This window comes from Eleutherodactylus coqui, chromosome 6 (genome assembly GCF_035609145.1).
Source record: "Eleutherodactylus coqui strain aEleCoq1 chromosome 6, aEleCoq1.hap1, whole genome shotgun sequence".
NCBI lineage: Eukaryota > Metazoa > Chordata > Amphibia > Anura > Eleutherodactylidae > Eleutherodactylus > Eleutherodactylus coqui.
Genome location: NC_089842.1, coordinates 165891097 through 165917188, shown reverse-complemented (window position 1 = coordinate 165917188; position 26092 = coordinate 165891097). Strand labels below are relative to the sequence as shown.

General features: G+C 42.7%; 1 protein-coding gene across 1 annotated transcript in view; it reads left to right on the top strand.

The window, feature by feature from the left end:
- The first annotated feature begins 10905 nt into the window (after window positions 1–10905).
- TMEM179 (transmembrane protein 179) overlaps window positions 10906–26092 on the top strand; it is a 43246-nt gene continuing 28059 nt past the window's right edge. The window contains exon 1 of the mRNA XM_066605817.1: window positions 10906–11220. Within this exon, the coding sequence (XP_066461914.1) occupies window positions 10919–11220 (302 nt within the window). The 5' untranslated portion in view covers window positions 10906–10918. The remainder of the gene's footprint in view (window positions 11221–26092) is intronic.

Genomic DNA, 26092 nt, shown 5'->3' with positions numbered 1-26092 from the left:
TGCAATGGGCTGGATTTGCTGCAAAATCCAGTGGCGGAATTCCACTCCCGATTTCACAATGCAAATCCACCCGTGGACAGGAGGCCTAAGTTAATATTTTTTCTTCTAAAAAATTAACAGTTTAACCTCCCTGTTCCCATTTTTAAAATATACATTTGTGGTATTGCCGCATCTGTAAAAGTCCAATCTATTAAAATAAATAAAATACCTGAACAGTGAGGCCACACTCACACAGGCACTCAGCAAAACGCCACAATTTCGATTGCGGTGTTTTGCCGCCATTTTACTTTCATTTTCATCCGACAGCAGGTTTTTACACAACCCATCATTATGAAAGGTGATGAGGTACACTAAACACAGCAAAATGCGAGGCTCCATTGAAATCAATTACCGATAATCTCGGTAAAAAACGGATGTGTGAGAGTGGCCTGAATGCCATAATAAAAAAAATACACAACACCAGAATCTTGCATTTTTTGTCAATCATCTCCAAGATAAAATATAAAAAAGCAATTTAAAAGTCATATATCCTCCAAAATGAAGAAAAAAATAATGGTATTCAGAAGATGATGAGAAAGTATTTTTTTTAAAAAAATTTTAGTTTTTAAAAGTAGTAAAACTACAAAAAACTGGACAAGTTTGGTATCACCATAATTGTACTGACCCATAGAATAAGAGTAACATGTCAATTTTGCCCTACTGTGTTTGGCATAAAAACAAGACCCACCCCACCCATCTGCACCATTCCAAAAAAAAAGCTGCAGTTGCACTTTATTTCTGTTTCACCTCACTTAGAATTTTTTTAAATAAAAAGGAGGCAAAATGACAGTGTCCTCAAGGGGTTAAGGGCTTATTTAGATGACCGTATATCGACTCAGTTTTCACGCCGAGCCGATATACGATGTCCTTGTCTGCAGGGGGGGGGGGGGGTGGAAGAGCCACGAGCAGGAACTGAGCTCCCGCCCCCTCTCCGCCCCTTGCGACTATTTGCAATAGAAGGGGGCGAGATGGGGCGGCGCTAAGTCTCGGCGCTTAGCTCCGCCCTGTCTCACCCTTCCCATTGCAAATAATCGTGAGGGGCGGAGAAGGGGCGGGAGCTCAGTTTCTGCTTCTGGCTCTTCCATCCTCCCCCCCCTGCAGACAAGGACACCGTATATTGGCTCGGCGTGAAAACCGAGCCGATATACGGTCGTAAATAAGCCCTAAGATTGTAGTAGGTGTATGTGTTACCGTGTTTCCCCGATAGTAAGACACCCCCGATTGTAAGACGTATCGGGGGTGTCAGGGGGGTCGGCCAATGTAAGCCATACCCCGAAAGTAAGACATACCGTGGAGTGGAGAAAAAAAAAATCATTACTCACCTCCCCCGGCGTTCTGTCGCGCTCCGGCAGGATGTCGCTCGCTCCTCGTCCCCGGCGCAGCATTGCTTTCTGAATGCGGGGCTTGAAATCCCCGCCTCCAGAAAGCTAATACACACGCCGTCAGCCAGTTACAGCCATTCAATGACAGCATTGAATGGCTGTGATTGGCTGAAGGCGCACGTGGCTTCAGCCAATCACACTATTCAATGACATCATTGAATGGCTGTGATTGGCTGAAGGCGCACGTGGCTTATTACCTGTAATTGTTCTTCTCTGCTATCCCTCTGATCTGCTCATTCTGGGTCCTGTTTGTGGACATTGAAAATGGCCAACATAATCTTCAGACTACCTAATCCTCACAGTGCATTGGTAATGTTAGACCAGCAATGCACTGCACCTGTTCTCTGATTGGCCACAGCTGCTCATGTGATCATAAAGCAGTGGATAGTGTGCATTAGGTAGTTAGATATCTTAAACAGACTGGGCCAAGACTAGCAGATCGAAGTGGCGGCAGAGAAGAACAACTATAAGTAATACCCCCCCTTGCTCCTCCTGTCCCACGAAAGAATTGTGTCTCGAAACCAAGGGATATTTTAATTTAGCTGCACATTTTGCTGGTTGTTTTACAATACCGATCCGTAATGTAATCTGGATTTACCTCTACAAGGATCCCTCATTTAGATAACTCGTTGCACAACTTTCTTGAAATCTAACAATGCTTTAACTGCATGAATAGATGCAAATCATAGAGATGAACATTTTACCTCCCACACAATGGGAAGAATATAACAATTCTTTGTGTCGGGAATGGCTATAATTATTGAAATGAAGCAATTAAAGAAAAGAATAGAGAGGAGACAGATCGGGGAGTAATTACAGCATGGAGGTGAAGCCTGCTAATGCCAGTATGTACAGTATCTGTATGGAAAACCTTTGCAGCTCACGCAGATTAGGAGTGTGTCACGTAATGTAATCCGGACCGGTGTTATAGACAGTGATGGAATACCTAGAGCCAAAGTACAAGTCATATCATCATAATTATTCTAAGACTAAAGAGTATCATTTGCATAAATATTGTTTGTAAAGAGCAATTAGCTGTAAATTGACTCGCTCAACCAGTAGTAATTATACCGGTACGATGAGGACGTCCATATGAGGCAATGGATTCCCGGCTCATGGAAGGTTGTGTGTTCACATATTATTACATTATATTGGAGTCACATAGCAATTAACAAGTTGGGAAATCGTCTTTGTCTCACTTATTCTTCCTTAGTCTTCCAGAATTTGTATCCAACTACCTTCATTGTTGAGACAGTTCTGCATAAATCGCTACTTATACGAGCGACTTACGATTTTCTCATATGAACTTTTGCATATCTCATCCCCTTGCAGCTACCTGCAGTTCTTCCCCATCTGCTGGCTCTCTCTAGTTTTCAGAAACCTCCTGCGTCAAGAAAGAATTATCCTAAATTACAAGACAGAAAGGAGGGAGATGCAGCTGCAGTGAAGTGGATGGGAGAGGGGAACGTGTGGACCAGGGGAGTAACTATAGAGGATGCAGGGGATGCGGTTGCACCCGGGCCCAGGAGCCTTGGGGGGCCCATGAGGCCTCTCTTCTCCATATAAGGAGCCCAGTACTATGAATAAAGCATTATAGTTGGGGGCCCCGTTACAGGTTTTGCATTGGGGCCCAGAAGCTTCAAGTTACGCCTCTGGTGTGGACCAACCCCTTCCCACTACAATCGTTTTGTCTTTTTTCATTTTTTTGCTCTCCGCATTCAAAGGATCATAACTTTTTTATCTTTCCGGCGAAACAGCTACACGAGGCTTGTTTTTTTTGCGAGATGAGTTGTGTTTTTCAGTGGTACCAATATAAGGGCTCCTTCACACTGACGATCGCGATTTTGCCGGGAGAAAATCATGCCAAAATCGTAATTGTGCTCATGAGATGCTTAAGCATCAGCAATGCTTTTTCTTCCAAGGACATCGCTGCCACTTACGATTTTCTCACAAGTTTTTCTCAGGATAGACAATAGGGGTCTCTAATGTTAAGAACGCACCGCATCACATGAAAGCCGCAAGTTCGTGCTATGCCATGTGATTTGAAAAGAGGCTCCGTAAGTCAACATGGAACATAAAAAAAGCAAACGCAGAAAGATCAAACATGCTGCGATTTTTTTTTTTCATTCCATATCGCATAAGTGAAAACATTGCAAATGAAAATCATTGGTTTTATCATTCTGTGTTTTCACTCACTATTGCATCTCTCAAGAAATGCGCGATTTTTTCACAAGTGTCAAGGAGCCTTTAAACATATAATGTTAGCAATTTTGTAAGTAAGAAGAAATGGCAAAAAAACCAAAACCCAATTGTATAATATTTGAAATGGTTTGTTTTTATGGCGTTTATGGCTTATTCCGACGTGCGTATATCAGCCGGGTTTTCACGCCCGGCCAATATACACTGTCCCTCTCTGCTGGGCCAGGCCGGGCCGGGAGCAGTGCATTGAGCTTCCTCCCACATTCCACCTCTCGCCACTGTTTGCAATAGGAGGGGCAGGGTGGAGTTAAGTTCCACCCATGCCGCCTCCTCCCATTGCAAATAGTGGCAAGGGGCGGAGAGGGGGCGGGAGCTCAGTGCATTGCTCCTGGACTGGAGCGCCTCCTCCCCCTTCATAGGTCCGTGGTGCATGTGACTATTCCCCGCTGGGAGTCCACTTGTCACTGAACACTGTGATTGCACTGTCACATTGTTCAGTGACAAGGGGACTGCCCGTGGGGAGTAAACAATCCCCTGTCTCAGCTGTGACAGCTGTGGCAGAGGATCGCAATGCCGACACCCCTGCAGTGATTTTCAGGGGCTTTAAATATAAGCCCTTCCGTGAAAAATTAATCCTATCTGGTGCAAATGAATTAAATGAATGGCCAAGCGCTGCCTTTGATTGGCTGAGCGCTGTGATCAATTACAGGCAATGTTCAGCTGTCATTCAATGAATGGCTGAGCTCTGCCTGTGATTGGCTGAGCGCTCACCCAGTCAGATGCAGCCCTTTCAGCAGGCGGGGATTTTAAATCCCCACTTGCTGAAAGAGCTTCAGAGTAGTGACGGGACCCAAACTGCTAGATGCTACTGAGCCCCAGCAGCGGCGGAGAGGTGAGTATTTATTTTTTTAATCTTTTACACCAGATAGGATCGATTTTTCACGGAAGGGCTTATATTTAAAGCCCTTCCCTGAAAATTACTTCAGGGTTGCTGGCATTGCGATCCTCTGCCACAGCTGTGACGGCTGTGGCAGGGGATTCTTTACTCCCTGCGGGGAGTCCCCTTGTCACTGAACACAGTGTTCAGTGATAAGGGGACTCACGGCAGCGGCAGAGAGGTGAATATATATATATATATATATATATATATATATATACATTTTTTTTTTTACACAAACCAGGAATGATTTTCAGAGAAGGCTTATATTTCAAGGCCATCCCTGAAAATCACTGCAGTGGTTGCCGGCATCCTACTGTGTTCGGTGGGGCCACCATCAGCAGCCGCATCCCATTGAAAGCAATGCTGTATGGACCTGCATTCACGTGTGTTTGTGCACGTACGTGGTTTTGTGCGAACCAATGTACGCACCCTAATGCAATACCATATACTGGCCCTTGATTGCCACATGTTGTCTTAATAGTCTTATTAGATCTTAATAGTCAATCACAGTAGCATTGGGGGCCTTCAGAAAGTCTTCGGTTATAGTGAAACCTGGATGGCACCCCGTAGTCTCATTGGGTTTGGGCAGTTCGGGACATTATAGTCCTAGACATTGAAATTTTTCTGTCAGATTAAAAAAGTTGAGTTGTTTATGTAAGCGGGGGTTCTTTGCGGGTCCCCGGCTGCTAATGTAGCTACACATGCCTGCACTGTATTCCCCTGCCCGGTAAGCCCCGCTCCTGCACATTGTTCCCCGGCGGTGTGGTCCCAGCTCCTGCTCTTCAGTCAGCGCCTTGTGCTCCCCACTGCAGCTGCTTATCTCACCAGCCGCTGCTTGACACCACCGCTGACACTCTGCCTTGTGTCCTGCACGGCACTGCTGCTCCTGATATCCGCTGACAGGCCAAGTTACTTCTCCTGTCCCAGATCCTCGGCCTGTCTGCTTGGCGCTTCTCTGTTCACTGGCCCTTCGCACCCCTGCTGAAGATCACCGCTGAGGCTGTCCGTTGTGTCCTGTGCAGCGGCGGCAGGAGATCAACCGCAGTGCAACAGGTATTGCCGCTTCCTGTGTCTAGATTGTCGCCTGCCGTGGACGGTTAGGGTTAGGGATGATTTTCCTTTTAGCCTTACATTATTAGTTGTAAATACTTCCATTTTACAGCTCTAACATGGATGTACTTACATGTAAGGCTAAAAGGAAAATCATCCCTAACTCTAAGGCCTCATGTCCACTAGGTAATTCTATTTTCAAAATCCGCGTGGGTGTCCCGCACGCGTGATCCGCGCCCATAGGGATGCATTAGACAACCGCAGGTATTCAGTATGTAAATACCTGCGTATGTCCTTTTTCCCTACCGCGCGGATCGCACATGCGGAAAATCACCCGCAGCATGCTCCATTTTCTGCGGGTTTTCTGTATGGATGGCTCCCGCCGGCTTCCACTGAAGCTTATGGCAGCCGTCCGGATCCGCAGCACACCCACAGCTGAATTTCTGCTCTCCTGCGCAGGAGAGCAGGAGTAAAAAAAAAAGGGTGCACGGCGCAAGCGCGCGGCATGCTGCCGGCGTACCGAGCACATCCGCCGGGCCAAAGAAAGACGATCCGGCCGCGACGGAGGGCAGATCCGCAGCGTCTGGACAGGTAAGTAATTTTTTTTTCAGGCCAAATGTCTGCGGGAAAGGAGGGACCCGCTGCGGGATTCTGCATGGAGAATCTGCGCGGACCGAAATTTCCCAGTGGACATGAGGCCTAACTGTCCACGGCAGCCAGCAATCAATACACACTCTGCTGCTAGTACCTTTGTGCTGTCAGCCAATTGGGAGCTTGGGGTGTGGCTTGGGCGTTCCTCCTGTCAAAGCCCTAGCTTCCGGTGGCGTCAAGATACAAGAATACAGCACGCACCATTTGCAGAAAGTGTTACAGTCGTGATCCTGATATCTGTACATAGTTAGCAAGGCAGAATATTGTTTCTCTTAGACTGGTTTTGTCTGATATACACTCATTCACACTATATAAAGACATATATTTTACTACATATCAATAAAGGTTACTTTTTAAGTAAGTTTCAGTTTATGGAAAAGGCTGTGGTGCTATTGCCATTTTTCTTATCAAAACTAGACCCTTACCCATTGTGCCATGGATCCAACAGTTTGCTTCTATACCCACAATGTACAGTAGATGTGCACAGAGTTTTTACTTCACCCTAGGAAGAGACACTTCTAAAAAGGCATGAAGAGAAGAAATGTGCATTTACAGAAACCATCTGATAGAGGAAAAGACCACAAATATGCAGGTTCTACCCATGTCTGGCTCCTATACATCTAATACATGGTTAAGGTGAAATGGGATGACTTACAACTTCTGAGTATCTTCTCACTTGGTTTCTTGTCAGAGGCCTTGTGCACACAGGTCAACAGTCGCCCATAATCACTCATTCGAGCAATTATTTGGGTGACTATTGACACACATAAAGGTACCTTAAGGGACAATTCCTCAATATAACAATGTTGCGCTTGTTAATATTCCTACACTAACCACCCAGATATTTGTAACAATCCTTGACTAATCTCATCACCCTGTACTAGTCCATCATTTTCTCTACTACACCCATAGATATAGGCTACTATATGCATACCCTTTGTAATCGCCTCTTGACTGGCCTGTTCTAAATCTATACCTCAGTGACCACCGGCTTGGAAAAATCATACTGCTGACTGCGTGTAACCAACGTCCTAGTTTGCGGCATCACTACCTGACCCTACTAATGTTGTGATTGTACTGACAGCATCCATCATGTTCCAAAGTCTAGAGAAAAGTTATCTCAAAGCCACCATCTTTAATACAATTTCAAGGGTATTTCCAAACTAAATATTAATGACCTCTCATCAGAATTCGGCCTCAATATCAGATCAGTGGAGGGGGAAGTGTGGGAGTCCCAACATCCCCACCAATCAACTGTTTGAAGGGATCATCAATATTTTAGTCCTGGAAAGTCCTTTAACCTTTTCCAATCCAATTTTGGATTGAGGGTTTCCTAAAAGGCTTTCTCTTTTTGCTGTTATACAATGGTGCCATCTGCTGGCTAAAGCCAGTGTGTGTGCATCAGAGAGGCTCCGGCAGCGGAGTGGCTGGCAATAGACGGTAAGAATACCCTGTTGGATATCTTCAGACATTGGAGCTGTACAAGCTTTAATAGGAATGTAGAAAGACGTCAGACACTGGATTGGAAAGGGTTAAGAAAGATGTTATAGAAACAAATATTTTAGAAGTGAGTTATGATGCTGTGGTTTATTTTTTACCTACTGTATCATCATAGTAAATTAACTTGCTGCCAAGGTAACATGTCATCGTGGCATAGCTTGGAATTCTTTGACAGCTCTTGCATTGTGTACACTGGCGGATTAAAGATCAAAATCATGTCCAGTGATTTCTTTTAACTAGGTTTTCCAGGGTTAGAAAAATATGGCTGCTTTCTTCCAAACACAGCACCACCCTTGCCCGCAGGTTGTATCTGGTATTGCAGCTCAGCTCCCATTTACTACAATGGAGCTGAGCTACAAAACTACACACAACCCTATGGACAAGGGTGGTTCTGTGTTTGGAAGAAAGCAGCCATGTTTTTCTAATCCCGTCCAATCCTTTTAACCAATGCAATTACTCTGGTGTGGAGCCTGTTTAGAAAGGGGTGTGTGGGAGAAGTAAGTGTTCTTCATTTTAGGCTATTGACACATACAATTATGAGATATACCCCTGAGCACTGGTTTCTCCTCCATACACGGCCTTTTGGGTCTTACTAATGCTCTCCATTAGTTGTCCTAGATGGACAGGGGTTCCACACCTGCCTTCATTCTCTATTGAATTGACCAGAGGCTTTCTTGGCTTACAGGTGTGGTAGTGGGTCCAGCTGGACATCACTCCAATGCTATGAGACTTTTCATCATTGGTATTTATTATCATTGATCTATCTAAAGCACTTTTCACTTTTTAGAGAATAACTTGTGTGACTGTTAGAAAAACCTAATTATTTACCTGTGCCTGCCGGTTCCATTAGCAATCCCCAACACTCATGGCACAGCTCCACCAGCCTCCCTAGCTAAGAACCCGCTATTTCAGGACTCAATGACAATTGCAATAATTTCCCACACTGGTTTTGTAAACTGTTGTTAAGCTTAGAATAGGTTATCAGTAGTAGAGTGGAAGGAATCTGTAACTAGGGACCCCGTCGATCAGCTGTTCACTAAGCCGACATGCTCATGCACTGAACTGCCAAACAAGCAGATAGGTCTGTTCTCATTGTGATAGCCTGGCTTGACATTACAGGCATTGAAATGAAGAGAACTTGGCTTGTAATACCAAGTCTGGCCGCTGCAGTGAGAGCGGAGCTGTTTGTTTCCTGCAGAAATCAGCTTAGTGTAGAAATGCAGTGGCCCAGTGAAGATCTGATTGAAGGGGATCCCAAGCAATGGTCCCCCACAACTCTACTATTGATAGCCTATCTTGCAAATAGGCCATCAACAGTTTACAACTGAACATCCCCTTTAAACTGAAATATCTTTTTTTAAATATTTAGTTTCTTTTGTCTATACGCATGTAGCAAAGTTTAATCTGACTGTAGTAAGTTTCTGCAACGAGTTATCTTAACCCATTGAAAAGCTATTGCAACCCTACCACAAACCATTGTAAAGCAATTGAAACAGTAAACTGTGGCACAGAAAGTTATCAAGTTAAACTTTGTTAAATCTGTACAAAGCTCCGTGTATATACAGATCCAGGCAACTGAAACTAAAAATGGGGGTGGACACATGACCTGAGGCTGCAGGAGTGTCAGAGTAGCTGCTATTTTGATACCAAATTTTTATAGTGCTATAATATGTAAACATTTATTGACCATAAAAAAAATATTGGGCAGATCTTGAAGGATTAAACATTCAGTGATGGTGGACAATCATTTATTATAGTCTGATGGGTCCCTGTCCCTGATGTATGACTGCGATAGAAATATATATGATAACTTCATATGCAGGCAACATTGCTGGCAGGACTGGGTGTGCTGTCTATGGTGCTGAAGTATCCAGAGCAATGAACATCATAGGAAATGACCCTGCAGCAGAATACAAACCTACGATGATGGGGTGGAACTGAATAGGTGTGAGGAGGACCACAGATAAAGAGAAGGACCAGGGATGAAAACTACTAGGGACAGGCATGAGAATAACCAGGGATGGAGATGATGAGTAGGATCATGGATGAGATTAATCCTTGTAATGAAAATGATTAAGGCATTAGGAAGACGAGGGATAAAACAGGATGAGGAGGATCAGGGAAGCAGATGATGAGGAGGAACCAGGCAGGGGAGGACTAGGGCTGGAGATAATGAGGGGGACCAAGCATGAGGGGACTAGGGCTAAAGGCGACAAAGAGGACCAGCCATGAGAAAACTAGAGCTGAAGATGATGAGGAGGAGCGGGCATGAAAGGACCAGGGCTGGGGATAATAAGAAAGACCGGGCATGAGAGGACCAGGGCTGGAGATGATGAGGACAATGGATGAGAGGACCAGGGCTGGAGATGATGATGAGGACCAGGCATACAAGGACTACGACTCGAGATGATGAGGAGGACCGGGCATGAAAGGACCAGGGCTGGGAATAATGAGAAAGACCGGGCATGAGAGGACCAGGGCTGGAGATGATCAGGACCATGGATGAGAGGACCATGCATACGAGGACTACAACTCAAGATGATGAGGAGGACCGGGCATGAGAGTACAAGGGCTGGAGATGATGAGGAGGACCAGGCATGAGAGGACCAGGGCTGGAGATGATGAGGAGGACCAGACATGAGAGGACTAGGGCTGGAGACGATGAGGAGGGCCAGGCACGAGAGGACTAGGACTGGAGATGATGAGGAGCATGCGTGAGAGAACCAGGGTTGGAGATGATGAGGAGGACTGGGCATGAGAAGACCAGGACTGGAGATGATGAGGAGGACCAGGCATGAGAGAAGCAGGGCTAGAGACGATGGGGAGAACCAGGCATGCGAGGATTAGCGCTGGAGATGATGGTCAGCACCCGGCATGAGACAACCAGGGCTGGAGATGATGAGGAGGACCATGGATGAGAGGACTAGGGCTGGAGATGATAAGGAGGACTATGGATGAGAGGACTAGCACTGGAGATGATGAGGAGGACCAGGCATGAGAGGACCAGGGGTGGAGAGAATGAGGAGGACTAGGCATGAGAGGACCAGGGCTGGAGATGATGAGGAGGACCAGTCATGAGGGATTCATGACGCTGCCTCCCCCTCATCCTCTCTCCCTTTGCGCATCCTCTATAGCAGATCGACCTCGTAGCTGGAAAATGGCGCTGAATAATTTCCTCTTCGCCCAGTGCATCCTGTACTTCCTGGCCTTCCTCTTCAGCTTCATCGCTGTGGTGCCCCTGTCTGAGAACAGCGCGGACTTCCACGGCAAATGCCTGCTGTTCACCGAGGGGCTGTGGCTGAGCGGGAACGTCAGCTTGGAGCGGGAGCACTTCACGGTGGACGAGTGGGGGCCGGAGTCCGCCTGCAGGTTCAGCGTCTTCACCGCCGTGCTAGCCCTGCTGGCCGCCGCCGTCCAGGCCTGGAGGACGCTGTTCTTCCTCTGCAAGGGCCATGAGGAGTGAGTATGATGGGGGCTGCATTTAGAGGCGCACGGCGGCACACATTTGGCTCTGCTACATAGCAGGGAGGCAGCGGGGGTGAGCTAAGTACGGAGACTGCAGACATCACTGGGCCCACAGTACCCAAGTACCTATCTATCTCATATCTATCTATCTATCTATCTATCTATCTATCTATCTATCTATCTATCTATCTATCTCCTATCTATCCATCTCCTATCTATCCATCTCCTATCTATCCATCTATCTATCTATCTATCTATCTATCTATCTATCTATCTATCTATCTATCTATCTCCTATCCATCTATCTATCTATCTATCTATCTATCTATCTATCTATCTATCTCCTATCTATCTATCCATCTATCTATCTATCTCCTATCTATCTATCCATCTATCTCCTATCTATCTATCTATCTATCCATCTATCTCCTATCTATCTATCCATCCATCTCCTATCTATCTATCTATCTATCTACCTATCTCATATCTATCTATCCATCTATCTCCTATCTACCTATCTCATATCTATCCATCTATCTCCTATCTATCTATCTATCTATCTATCTATCTATCTATCTATCTATCTATCTATCTCTCTATCTATCTATCTATCTCCTATCTACATATCTATCTCATATCTATCTATCTACGGTATCTTCTATCTATCTTCTATCTATCTTCTATCTATCTATCTATCTATCTATCTATATATCCATCCATCTCCTATCTATCTATCCATCTCCTATCTATTTATCTATCTTTCTAGCTATCCATCTATCTATCCATCTATCTATTTATCTCCTATCTATATCTATGTATCTATCTATCTCCTATCTATCTATCTATCTATCTATCTCCTATGTATATCTATTTATCTATCTATATCTATCTCCTATCTACCTATCTATCTATATCTATTTATCTATCTATCTATATCTATCTCATATCTATCTATCTATCTATCTATCTCCTATCTATCTATCTATCTATCTCCTATCTATCTATCTATCTCATATCTATCCATCTATCTATCTCATATCTATCCATCTATCTCTTATCTATCTATCTATCTCCTATCCATCTATCCATCTATATCTATCTATCTCCTATCTATCTCATATCTATCTACCTATCTATCTCATATCTATCTATCTATCTATCTATCTATCTATCTATCTATCTCCTATCTATCTCCTATCTATCTATCTATCTATCTATCTCCTATCTATATCTATCTATTTATCTATCTATCTATATATATCTCCTACCTACCTATCCATCTATCTCCTATCTATCTATCTATCTATCTATCTATCTATCTATCTATCTATCTATCTATCTCCTATCTATCTATCCATCTATATCTATCTATCTCCTATCTATATCTATCTACCTATCTATCTCATATCTATCTATCTATCTATCTATCTATCTCCTATCTATCCATCTATCTATCTCCTATCTATCTATCTATCTATCTATCTATCTATCTATCTCCTATCTACATATCTATCTCATATCTATCTATCTACGGTATCTTCTATCTATCTCCTATCTATCTATCTATCCATCCATCTCCTATCTATCTATCCATCTCCTATCTATCTATCTATCTATCTATCTATCTATCTATCTATCCATCTATCTATTTATCTCCTATCTATATATCTATCTATCTCCTATCTATCTATCTATCTATCTATCTATCTATCTATCTATCTATCCATCTATCTATCTATCCATCTATCTATCTATCTCCTATCTATCTATTTATCTATCTATCTCCTATCTATCTATCTATCTATCTCCTATCTATATCTATTTATCTATCTATCTATATCTATCTCCTACCTACCTATCTATCTATCTATCTCATATCTATCCATCTATCTATCTTCTATCTATCTATGTATCTTCTATCTATTAGAGATGAGCAAGCGTACTCGGCCACGCCCCTTTTTCGCCCGAGTACCGTGATTTTCGAGTACTTCTGTACTCGGGCGAAAAGATTCGGGGGGCGCCATGGGTGAGTGGGGGGTTGCAGCGGGGAATGGGGGGGAGAGGGAGATAGGGCTCCCCCCTGTTCCCTGCTGCAACCCCCCGCGTCGCCACGCCTCCCCGCGCCCCCCGCCGCCCCCGAATCTTTTTACCCGATTACTGAAGTACTCGAAAATAGCAGTACTCGATCGAGCAATTACTCAAAACGAGTATCTATCTATCTATCTATCTATCTATCTATCTATCTATCTATCTATCTATCTATCTATCTATCCATCCATCCATCTATCTATCTCCTATCTATCCATCTATCTATCTATCTCCTATCTATCTATCTATCTATCTCCTATCTATCTATCTCCTATCTATCTATCTCCTATCTATCTATCTCCTATCTATCCATCTATCCATCTATATCTATCTATCTATCTATCTATCTATCTACCTATCTCATATCTATCTATCCATCAATCTCCTATCTATCTCCTATCTACATATCTATCTCATATCTATCTATCTACGGTATCTTCCATCTATCTTCTATCTATCTATCTATCTATCTATCTATCTATCTATCTATCTATCTATCTATCCATCCATCTCCTATCTATCTATCCATCTCCTATCTATCTATCTATCTATCTATCTATCCATCTATCCATTTATCTCCTATCTATATCTATGTATCTATCTATCTCCTATCTATCTATATATCTATCCATCTATCTCCTATCTATCTATCCATCCATCTCCTATCTATCTATCTATCTATCTACCTATCTCATATCTATCTATCCATCTATCTCCTATCTACCTATCTCATATCTATCCATCTATCTCCTATCTATCTATCTATCTATCTCTCTATCTATCTATCTCCTATCTACATATCTATCTCATATCTATCTATCTACGGTATCTTCTATCTATCTTCTATCTATCTATCTATCTATCTATATATCCATCCATCTCCTATCTATCTATCCATCTCCTATCTATTTATCTATCTTTCTAGCTATCCATCTATCTATCCATCTATCTATTTATCTCCTATCTATATCTATGTATCTATCTATCTCCTATCTATCTATCTATCTATCTATCTATCTATCTATCTATCTATCTATCTATCTCCTATGTATATCTATTTATCTATCTATATCTATCTCCTATCTACCTATCTATCTATATCTATTTATCTATCTATCTATATCTATCTCATATCTATCTATCTATCTATCTATCTATCTATCTATCTATCTATCTATCTATCTATCTCCTATCTATCTATCTATCTATCTCCTATCTATCTATCTATCTATCTATCTATCTATCTATCTATCTCATATCTATCCATCTATCTATCTCATATCTATCCATCTATCTATCTCTTATCTATCTATCTATCTCCTATCCATCTATCACCTATCTATCTATCTCCTATCTATCTATCCATCTATATCTATCTATCTCCTATCTATCTCATATCTATCTACCTATCTATCTCATATCTATCTATCTATCTATCTATCTATCTCCTATCTATCTCCTATCTATCTCCTATCTATCTATCTATCTATCTCCTATCTATATCTATCTATTTATCTATCTATCTATATATATCTCCTACCTACCTATCCATCTATCTCCTATCTATCTATCTATCTATCTATCTATCTATCTATCTATCTATCTATCTATCTATCCATCTATCCATCTATCATCTATCTATCCATCTATATCTATCTATCTCCTATCTATATCTATCTACCTATCTATCTCATATCTATCTATCTATCTATCTATCTATCTATCTATCTATCTATCTATCTATCTATCTATCTCCTATCTATCCATCTATCTATCTCCTATCTATCCATCTATCTATCTCCTATCTATCTATCTATCTATCTATCTCCTATCTACATATCTATCTCATATCTATCTATCTACGGTATCTTCTATCTATCTCCTATCTATCTATCTATCCATCCATCTCCTATCTATCTATCCATCTCCTATCTATCTATCTATCTATCTATCTATCTATTTATCTCCTATCTATATATCTATCTATCTCCTATCTATCTATCTATCTATCTATCTATCTATCTATCTATCTATCTATCCATCTATCTCCTATCTATCTATTTATCTATCTATCTCCTATCTATCTATCTATCTATCTCCTATCTATATCTATTTATCTATCTATCTATATCTATCTCCTACCTACCTATCTATCTATCTCCTATCTACCTATCTATCGATATCTATTTATCTATCTATATCTATCTCATACCTATCTATCCATCTCCTATCTACCTATCTATCTATCTCCTATCTATCTATCTCCTATCTATCTATCTATCTCATATCTATCCATCTATCTATCTTCTATCAATCTATGTATCTTCTATCTATTAGAGATGAGCAAGTGTACTCGGCCACGCCCCTTTTTCGCCCGAGTACCGCGATTTTCAAGTACTTCTGTACTCGGGCGAAAAGATTCGGGGGGCGCCATGGGTGAGTGGGGGGTTGCAGCGGGGAATGGGGGGGAGAGGGAGATAGGGCTCCCCCCTGTTCCCTGCTGCAACCCCCCGCGTCGCCACGCCTCCCCGCGCCCCCCGCCGCCCCCGAATCTTTTTACCCGATTACTGAAGTACTCGAAAATAGCAGTACTCGATCGAGCAATTACTCAAAACGAGTATCTATCTATCTATCTATCTATCTATCTATCTATCCATCCATCTATCTATCTCCTATCTATCTATCCATCTATCTATCTCCTATCTATCTATCTATCTCCTATCTATCTATCTCCTATCTATCTATCCATCTATCCATCTATATCTATCTATCTACCTATCTCATATCTATCTATCCATCAATCTCCTATCTATCTCCTATCTACATATCTATCTCATATCTATCTATCTACGGTATCTTCCATCTATCTTCTATCTATCTATCTATCTATCTATCTATCCATCCATCTCCTATCTATCTATCCATCTCCTATCTATCTATCTATCTATCTATCTATCTATCTATCTATCTATCTATCTATCTATCCATCTATCAATTTATCTCCTATCTATATCTATGTATCTATCTATCTCCTATCTATCTATATATCTATCCATCCATCTCCTATCTATCTATCTATCCATCTCCTATCTATCTATCTATCTATCTATCTATCTATCTATCTATCTATCTATCCATCTATCCATTTATCTCCTATCTAAATCTATGTATCTATCTATCTCCTATCTATCTATCTATCTATCTATCTATCTATCTATCTATCTATCTATCTATCTATCTCCTATCTATATTTATCTATCTATCTGTCTATCTATCTATATCTATCTCCTATCTACCTATCTATCTATATCTATTTATCTATCTATCTATATCTATCTCATATCTATCTATCTATCTATCTCCTATCTACCTATCTATCTCCTATCTATCTATCTATCTATCTATCTATCTATCTATCTATCTTCTATCTATCTCCTATCTATCCATCTATCTCCTATCTATCCATCTATCTATCTATCTATCTATCTATCTCCTATCTATCTCTTATCTATCTATCTATCTATCTATCTATCTATCCATCTATCTATCCATCTATCTATCTCCTATCTATCTCTTATCTATCTATCCATCTATCTATCTATCTCCTATCTATCTATCTATCTCCTATCTATCTATCCATCTATATCTATCTATCTCCTATCTATATCTATCTATCTACCTATCTATCTCCTATCTATCTATCTATCTATCTATCTATCTATCTATCTATCTCCTATCTATCTATCCATCTATATCTATCTATCTCCTATCTATATCTATCTATCTACCTATCTATCTCCTATCTATCTATCTATCTCCTATCTACATATCTATCTCATATCTATCTATCTACGGTATCTTCTATCTATCTCCTATCTATCTATCCATCCATCCCCTATCTATCTATCTATCTATCCATCTATCTATTTATCTCCTGTCTATATCTATCTATCTATCTCCTATCTATCTCCTATCTGTCTCCTATCTATCTATCTATCTATCTATCTATCCATCTATCTATCTATCCATCTATCTATCTATCTATCTATCTATCTCCTATCTATCTATCTATCTATCTCCTATCTATATCTATTTATCTATCTATCTATATCTATCTCCTACCTACCTATCTATCTATCTCCTATCTACCTATCTATCGATATCTATTTATCTATCTATATCTATCTCATACCTATCTATCCATCTCCTATCTACCTATCTATCTATCTCCTATCTATCTATCTCCTATCTATCTATCTATCTCATATCTATCCATCTATCTATCTTCTATCAATCTATGTATCTTCTATCTATTAGAGATGAGCAAGCGTACTCGGCCACGCCCCTTTTTCGCCCGAGTACCGCGATTTTCGAGTACTTCTGTACTCGGGCGAAAAGATTCGGGGGGCGCCATGGGTGAGTGGGGGGTTGCAGCGGGGAATGGGGGGGAGAGGGAGATAGGGCTCCCCCCTGTTCCCTGCTGCAACCCCCCGCGTCGCCACGCCTCCCCGCGCCCCCCGCCGCCCCCGAATCTTTTTACCCGATTACTGAAGTACTCGAAAATAGCAGTACTCGATCGAGCAATTACTCAAAACGAGTATCTATCTATCTATCTATCTATCCATCCATCTATCTCCTATCTATCTATCCATCTATCTATCTCCTATCTATCTATCTATCTATCTCCTATCTATCTATCTCCTATCTATCTATCTCCTATCTATCTATCCATCTATCCATCTATATCTATCTATCTACCTATCTCATATCTATCTATCCATCAATCTCCTATCTATCTCCTATCTACATATCTATCTCATATCTATTGTCGAGGGTTAATTTGTTCAAACAGACTGGTCAGTTATGTTGTCGGTTCCAAATTGACCTAAGCAGGAGGAGCGCTCCTTGAGAGTCAAAGTACACAATGTATATGGTGAAACAATGAACTCTAAGTCTTTATTGGCATAGTCTCAGTTTATATAGAAGATCGCCCACGCAGGGATGCGACCTCTGGTAATACAAGGAGTAACCTCATGATACATACATTCATCTGATAAAAACACATGACTTCTATATCTTACAATGACATAATTATTCAATAAACTTTAGACGTGTGATATATGACTCAGACAAACACATCTTTAAGAAATTGCTGATTTCACATGACTTTCAGACAACATATTAATTTTAGACAGAGAGAGAGGAAAACTCTTTGCGGTTAGGCCCTGTCTTGCTACATCCCGAGACATCTGGCCTTAGAACTTCCTGATTCCAATAGGTCAGACGTAGACCTTCAGTGTAGACAGAAACCCACAGGTTACTTCCTCAAAATCAGTCATGACTTCTGTTACACATACAATATATTGCTAAAATATTCTTTTTGCTAAAATAGATTGATAAGCATATATACGGTACTTTGATAAGCGACATTTATTAATTTCTTTACAGCCCCTATTGGCCCTTATCATTCCCCCATTTTGGACATCAGGAAGTCACACACAGGAATGACAATTATGGGGAATTTTGAGGCTGAGTTGATCCAGAGGAAGGCGAAAACCCTTTTAGGAAAAAGCCAATTATCCTTGTATAAAAGGGAAAAATTCCTTCCTGACCCCAAATATGGCGATCGGAACAAGTCCCAAGATCACAGCCGACATCTGACTTTTTAAAATGTATTATTGTTTTCATGAATCTAAACAAATCTCTTATCATTTATGTGAAACATAAAGTGTATGTTTGACCGCATCACAATGGAACAATATTCATATACATTAAGAAAGGTATTCTCCTGGAAAACATTGCTCTCTTCCACATCACTATCGTTATGCACTATTGAATATATATCGCAAAGTGTCTTTATTGGAGTGGGGATAGACAGTAAGCAAGTCCGTAAAATATCTTCCCCACTCCGCAGGTTGGGCATGCACATGTGGGAAATATTCAGTACGTCTTTTGCAAAGTATTCCCACATGTTGGGGTGTCCTTCCGCCCAAACAGTCCATTTTCTTCTTACATCGACAGTTGATGAAGAATTGTCCCGAAAAGAGAGTAGTCCAAGAAAACAAAGGGTAAATAATACACCTATCCAGACTATCAATGCTGGTGTCCAGGTTGCCATCCTCCTCCCCCACCCTGGGTTGGGCTTACTCTCCACCCCCCTCGTGGTGCTGAGGCGTTGGAACTTTCTTGCAGTGTGAGGCATGGATCCAAGTGGGTTTGCCTTCTAGCTTGACCGAGGTGGGAGTGGTTAACAGCACTTGGTATGGTCCGTCAAAGCGAGGTTCCAAAGTCTTTCTGACGTGTCTCTTTACCACCACCCAATCTCCGGGATTCAGAGAGTGGGATCCTTCCAAACTATCAGGGTCTGGAATAGAAGAGAAGACTAGGTCGTGTGTTATTTTTAGCTTTTGGCATAAATCCTGCACAAAGGAAGTAACTTTATCATGACCCAGGGATAGAGCTTGGGGGTGATACAGTCCTAACCTGGGCACGGAGCCAAAGAGAATCTCATAAGGAGACAGTCCTGTTTTCCTATTTGGCGTGGTCCGTACTGAGTAGAGGGCCAGAGGTAGGCACTCGGGCCAAGGTTTTCCTGTTTCAACCATGGCTTTCTGTATCTTAAGTTTGAGGGTGCCATTGAGTCTTTCTACTTTTCCGGAGCTCTGCGGATGGTAGGGGGTGTGAAAGGCCTGCTCTACTCCTAAGGCGGACATGACTTCCTTCATTACCTCACCAGTGAAGTGAGTACCACGGTCGCTCTCAATGGTCTCTGGTACCCCAAATCTGCACACTAACTCTGACACAAGTTTTTTTGCAGTGGCCTGGGCAGTGGCCTTCGTGACCGGGTAGGCCTCAGCCCACCCAGAAAAGAGGTCAATGCATACCAGGACATACTCATACCTTCCTGACCTGGGCAGCTGGATGTAATCTATCTGTAGTCTCTGGAAGGGGTACAAAGGTCGCGGAGTGCACTTCCGAGGGGTCTTTACTACTTGACCGGGGTTGTGTAGTGCACAGATTTCACAAGCCTTGACGTATGCCTTTGCCATCCTGTCAAATCCCGGAGCGTACCACATTTTCTCCACCAGGGCTACCATGGCATTACGAGAAGCGTGCACCTTTCCATGAGCCAAAAGGGCCATACTAGGATAGGCAGCCGCAGGTAAACACATACGGAAACCCATCATCCAACCTTCATTTCCTTTTACTGCCCCTGCACTTGCCCAGCGCTCCTGCTCTTGCCCTGAGGGGAGTAGGTCCACCTCCTTCTGTGGTGGGACAGAGAGGGTCTGGTCCTTGGCAGGGGGATCAGGATCCTCCTCCGCTGGGCAGGACCTGGTCTGAACTTTGCACACGGGTGCCCTCCAGTCCAGCAGGGCTGCAGCCTTTGCTGCTCCGTCTGCCTTCTCGTTGCCTCTGCTTTCCAAGGAGTCCCCTCGGGTGTGTGCCTTTACCTTTATTATGGCTACCTGCTTCGGGAGCATGATAGCTGACATTAAACTACTTACTGCCTCACCATTCTTTATCGGTCTGCCTTGAGCTGTTAGGAAGCTCCGCGCGCGCCAAATCGGCCCATAGTCATGCGCAACGCCAAACGCGTACCTGGAGTCCGTGTAGATATTAGCAGTGACTCCCCGGGCTAACTTGCAGGCCTCGGTCAGAGCGCACAGCTCCGCTTCCTGTGCTGACATATGTGGGGGCATGGCGCGGCCTATCAGTACTTCATTCATTGATACTACAGCAAACCCTGTCACAAATCTGCCCATCTCATTCTGGTATCGTGATCCATCCACAAACATTTCAAGGTGGGGGTTCAGGAGAGGCTTATCTGTGACATGAGCAAATCCAGCTGTCTCCTGCTCCATCAGAGCAGCACAGTCATGCTGGTGCTCGGTGTCAAAAGCTTCCTCTTCGCCTAGGGAATTGACAAAAAGTTGATCCCCTGTGCTTACTCCCCCTTTTGAATCAGTGTCACCTAATGGCAGTAAGGTGGCCGGATTCAAAGTTGTGCAACGTTGAAATGAGACATTGGATGAAGAGTGTACTGCAAGTTCCATTTTGACCTGTCTAGCAAGAGAAAGATGTCTACGGCTCACCTGTGTCAGAATTCCATGTACGTCATGGGGCGTGAGGACCACAAGAGGGTAGTCTAGGACCACCTCAGAAGCTTTCTCAAGTAGTGCTTGTACAGCCAGAACTGCTCTTACACAGGAGGGTGAACCCCTGGCTACTGCATCAAGATGTGCACTGTAGTATGCTACAGGGCGCTTTTTGTCACCATGCTCTTGTGTGAGGACGGCAGTAGCATGTCCCGCCATCTCAGTCACGAACATCTGGAAGGGTTTATCATAGTCAGGCAGACCCAGTGCTGGAGCACTGGTAATCTGTATTTTCAGCTGATGAAAAGCTGACTCGGCTTCCGGAGACAAAGCAAATGGCTTGGAACTCAGGCAGTCGTACAGAGGCTGCATGGTCATGGAGGCAGAGCGAATCCACGGCCGACAATATGAAACTAACCCCAGAAATGTCCGCAACTGAGCATGGGAGGTAGGGAGTGGCATGTCCTCCACCACCTTGGTACGTTCTGGCGTGAGGTGTTTTGTACCAGGACCTAGGCAGTGACCAAGAAACACAACATGAGATTTGCAAAACTGTAATTTGTCTTTACTGGCTTTACACCCACTGTCTGCAAGAAAACAAAGGAGGCTGAGTGAGGCCGCAAGGTTTTAAAGCATTCAAGGCACATAACTCTGTAATAGTGGAGGCTATTGCGTCTTCCTGTGCCATGGCTAGGGGATATTGGCGGATCATGGGGGCTTTTTCCCCATCTTTGAGATATACCATGACTGGGGGTACGTGGAGATGGCCCAAGTCTGTCTTCCCTTTTGCCCAAAGGGTCTCTGGCACTGCTGAGAGAACCTGTGTATCTTCTGGGGTCAACACATATACAGTACAAGAAGGAGGCGGAGTGACCAAGTCTGCTGCCATGAGACAGAATACTTGGTGGTCGGCCGCAGAGGTACTGACATGAGCCTCACCGGAAGGATGGAGCTGAATACAGCACCCCAGGGGTCCCATCACATCGGTTCCCATGATGCAATCCCCAGCGGGTGACACCAGGAAGCGAGTGAGGACTCGTGACCCTTGAAAGGAGACTTCTATGGGCTCGGTCTCACGCATGGGTGTTGGTTCACCGGACACTCCAACGGCTATGGCTATGGAGTCTGAGAGGGGAATACTAAGGTCATTGACTTGTGAGGTACTGACACATGATTTAGTAGCCCCTGTGTCAATTAAAAAGGGCACCTCCTTCCCCTGGATTTTTAGAGGCTGAAAAATTTGTGGCCCACGTGCGTCAGTAACTATAAGGGACACGGGGGAAGGAGTGCCAGACCTTCATTGGTAATTGGTATACCCGTTATTTCCCTGTGGGCGGGATGATGTGGTATTGGCCGTACTTCCCTGTTGCCCCCTTTCGTCTGACGTGTTCTGTCTAGGGCGTTTAGGGGCTCTACAATTACGGGCCAAGTGTCCAGTCTTCCCGCAGTTATAACACTTACGGGTCTCCCGCCTGGGGTCGTTAAGTCGGACTGTGTCCCCCTCCATGGTGTAATGTTTAACCATAACACCCTTTGCGTGGTCTTCTGTATCCATGACAAATCCTACAGCTTTCTTATATAGATCACGCGGTTTGGCCTGTCGCCAATCGGGGGTACATGCTTTAACGCGTTCAGACAGGCGCTTATCTATTCCTTGCATAAAGGCTTCACAAAAAGCAGCATTACGTATTGCTTTTGGACAATCATATAAACCCAGATCTCTGCCAACTTCCTCTAAACGGCCAAAGTAACATTCAATAGACTCGCCCTTGTTCTGTCTACACTGGGTTAGGGCTGTACGTCTCTCTTGGGCTTTATCCTTAAACCAGGTTTTAACTTTGTCAACATATTGAGTACCACTAGGTAATGTCTGGGGGTCATCTGGGCGATCTTCAAGACCACAAAATTGAGCAATACTATTGTAAAGGCCCAGAGGACATTTTACATTCATAAGACATTCCATATCTGTCCAAGTGGCAGAGTAGTTTTTCTGTATGACTTCCAACTTTCTATGGAAAGCTGCTGGCTCTGTCTGGGGATCGGGCAGTTGCTGACACAGTGCCATCTGGTCTGTGGCGCTCCAGGGTCGCCATGTAGTGACTGTAGACCCGGGAGTTGGTCTATGTGCGTCCGTAGGTCTGTCATTAGAAGACGATGGTCTGTCAGTGTCCTCTTGTCTGACCGTGCCCAATGGTGGACTCGGTCTGTTTGGTTCTCTATAATGGGTAGTGGAGGTTGTAACTGGGAATAAGGGAATCGGTTGTCTACACTGATCCCTGGGACGTGGAGTCCCACATACTGTACAGATTTCTTTAAAACAGGCATTCTGTTGACCACAACGTGGACAGTCCCAAGCCGGACCTCTATTTACTTCAGGGCTCGGGGATCCTGATTGAGGGCTGTATGGAGGTGTATCCATCTGGGCAGTAGCCTGTGGATACGTAGGAGGCAAGGGCGGCAAATTGGGATACAGAGAATTAAAGGGATTATTAGGAGACATTGGTGGAGCGGCCGGGACGACAGGAGAGACTAATGGAACCGTAGGGGTTTCCATGGGAACGTCTATTGGTGGCCGGGGCATAGGACAATAAACTAAAATGCCCTCGCCTCGGGACTCGGAGTCCCAGTGTTCGTCTTCTGCTGTTTTAGAGCAGTCCAGAATAGCCTTCATGCCTTTTTCCAAACCCTTATTTCTTATTTCCTTTCTATGCTTATCCTCATATTGTGACCAAAATTCATAATTGAATGTTCCCGCCTTCTTAAGGCCTATACGTTTGTAAACTTTATAGGCTTGTCTGCAAATGTCCTCCCCTTCTCTATCTTTAATTATCTCAATAGGAGTCTGATATATCTTAGATTGTTCAGACCCCATCTTGACCACTTCCGACTATTCTTCACTAAGTATACAGGACGTATATTTCACACAGTAAACTAAGATAATCACTGAGACTATCTGGGAACACACAGTTCCCTGTCCCGGAATAGATTTACAGAACTAAAACGTGGTCAACTTCAAACACTAGGATTCAGGGGAGACCAGACTTCGCCTCTTAGGGAACTTTTAGTAATATTATAACAGATCCAGAGTAAGAATATGACTGCCAGAAATGAGACTATAACAATAACAATTATTTCAATCTCCAATACAGACAACATGACTCTTTAAGTCCCAATGAGTGAGTTCTTCCGTCTAGGACAGTTAAATGAACTTATTCACTCTAAAATATGGACGGGGCAGAAAATATAGGAAACAGGCAACAACATACCTCTAGTCCGTTAGAGACACACAGATCAAAAGAATCCAGACTGTATAATAGTAAGATAAGCTCTTACCTGTTACACCGGTGTTTTTAGTCTGGGGTCTCCGAATCCAGTATCCACGTCAACGGGCCAGGAGTTTGTTTCAGTCTACTGGTTGCGATGTCCCGTAAAGGTAAGCCCCGCCCCCTAGTTGGACGCCAAGAACTGTCGAGGGTTAATTTGTTCAAACAGACTGGTCAGTTATGTTGTCGGTTCCAAATTGACCTAAGCAGGAGGAGCGCTCCTTGAGAGTCAAAGTACACAATGTATATGGTGAAACAATGAACTCTAAGTCTTTATTGGCATAGTCTCAGTTTATATAGAAGATCGCCCACGCAGGGATGCGACCTCTGGTAATACAAGGAGTAACCTCATGATACATACATTCATCTGATAAAAACACATGACTTCTATATCTTACAATGACATAATTATTCAATAAACTTTAGACGTGTGATATATGACTCAGACAAACACATCTTTAAGAAATTGCTGATTTCACATGACTTTCAGACAACATATTAATTTTAGACAGAGAGAGAGGAAAACTCTTTGCGGTTAGGCCCTGTCTTGCTACATCCCGAGACATCTGGCCTTAGAACTTCCTGATTCCAATAGGTCAGACGTAGACCTTCAGTGTAGACAGAAACCCACAGGTTACTTCCTCAAAATCAGTCATGACTTCTGTTACACATACAATATATTGCTAAAATATTCTTTTTGCTAAAATAGATTGATAAGCATATATACGGTACTTTGATAAGCGACATTTATTAATTTCTTTACAGCCCCTATTGGCCCTTATCACTATCTATCTACGGTATCTTCCATCTATCTTCTATCTATCTATCTATCTATCTATCCATCCATCTCCTATCTATCTATCCATCTCCTATCTATCTATCTATCTATCTATCCATCTATCAATTTATCTCCTATCTATATCTATGTATCTATCTATCTCCTATCTATCTATATATCTATCCATCCATCTCCTATCTATCTATCTATCCATCTCCTATCTATCTATCTATCTATCTATCTATCTATCTATCTATCTATCTATCTATCTATCCATCTATCCATTTATCTCCTATCTAAATCTATGTATCTATCTATCTCCTATCTATCTATCTATCTATCTATCTATCTATCTATCTATCTATCTATCTATCTCCTATCTATATTTATCTATCTATCTGTCTATCTATCTATATCTATCTCCTATCTACCTATCTATCTATATCTATTTATCTATCTATCTATATCTATCTCATATCTATCTATCTATCTATCTCCTATCTACCTATCTATCTCCTATCTATCTATCTATCTATCTATCTATCTATCTATCTATCTATCTATCTATCTATCTATCT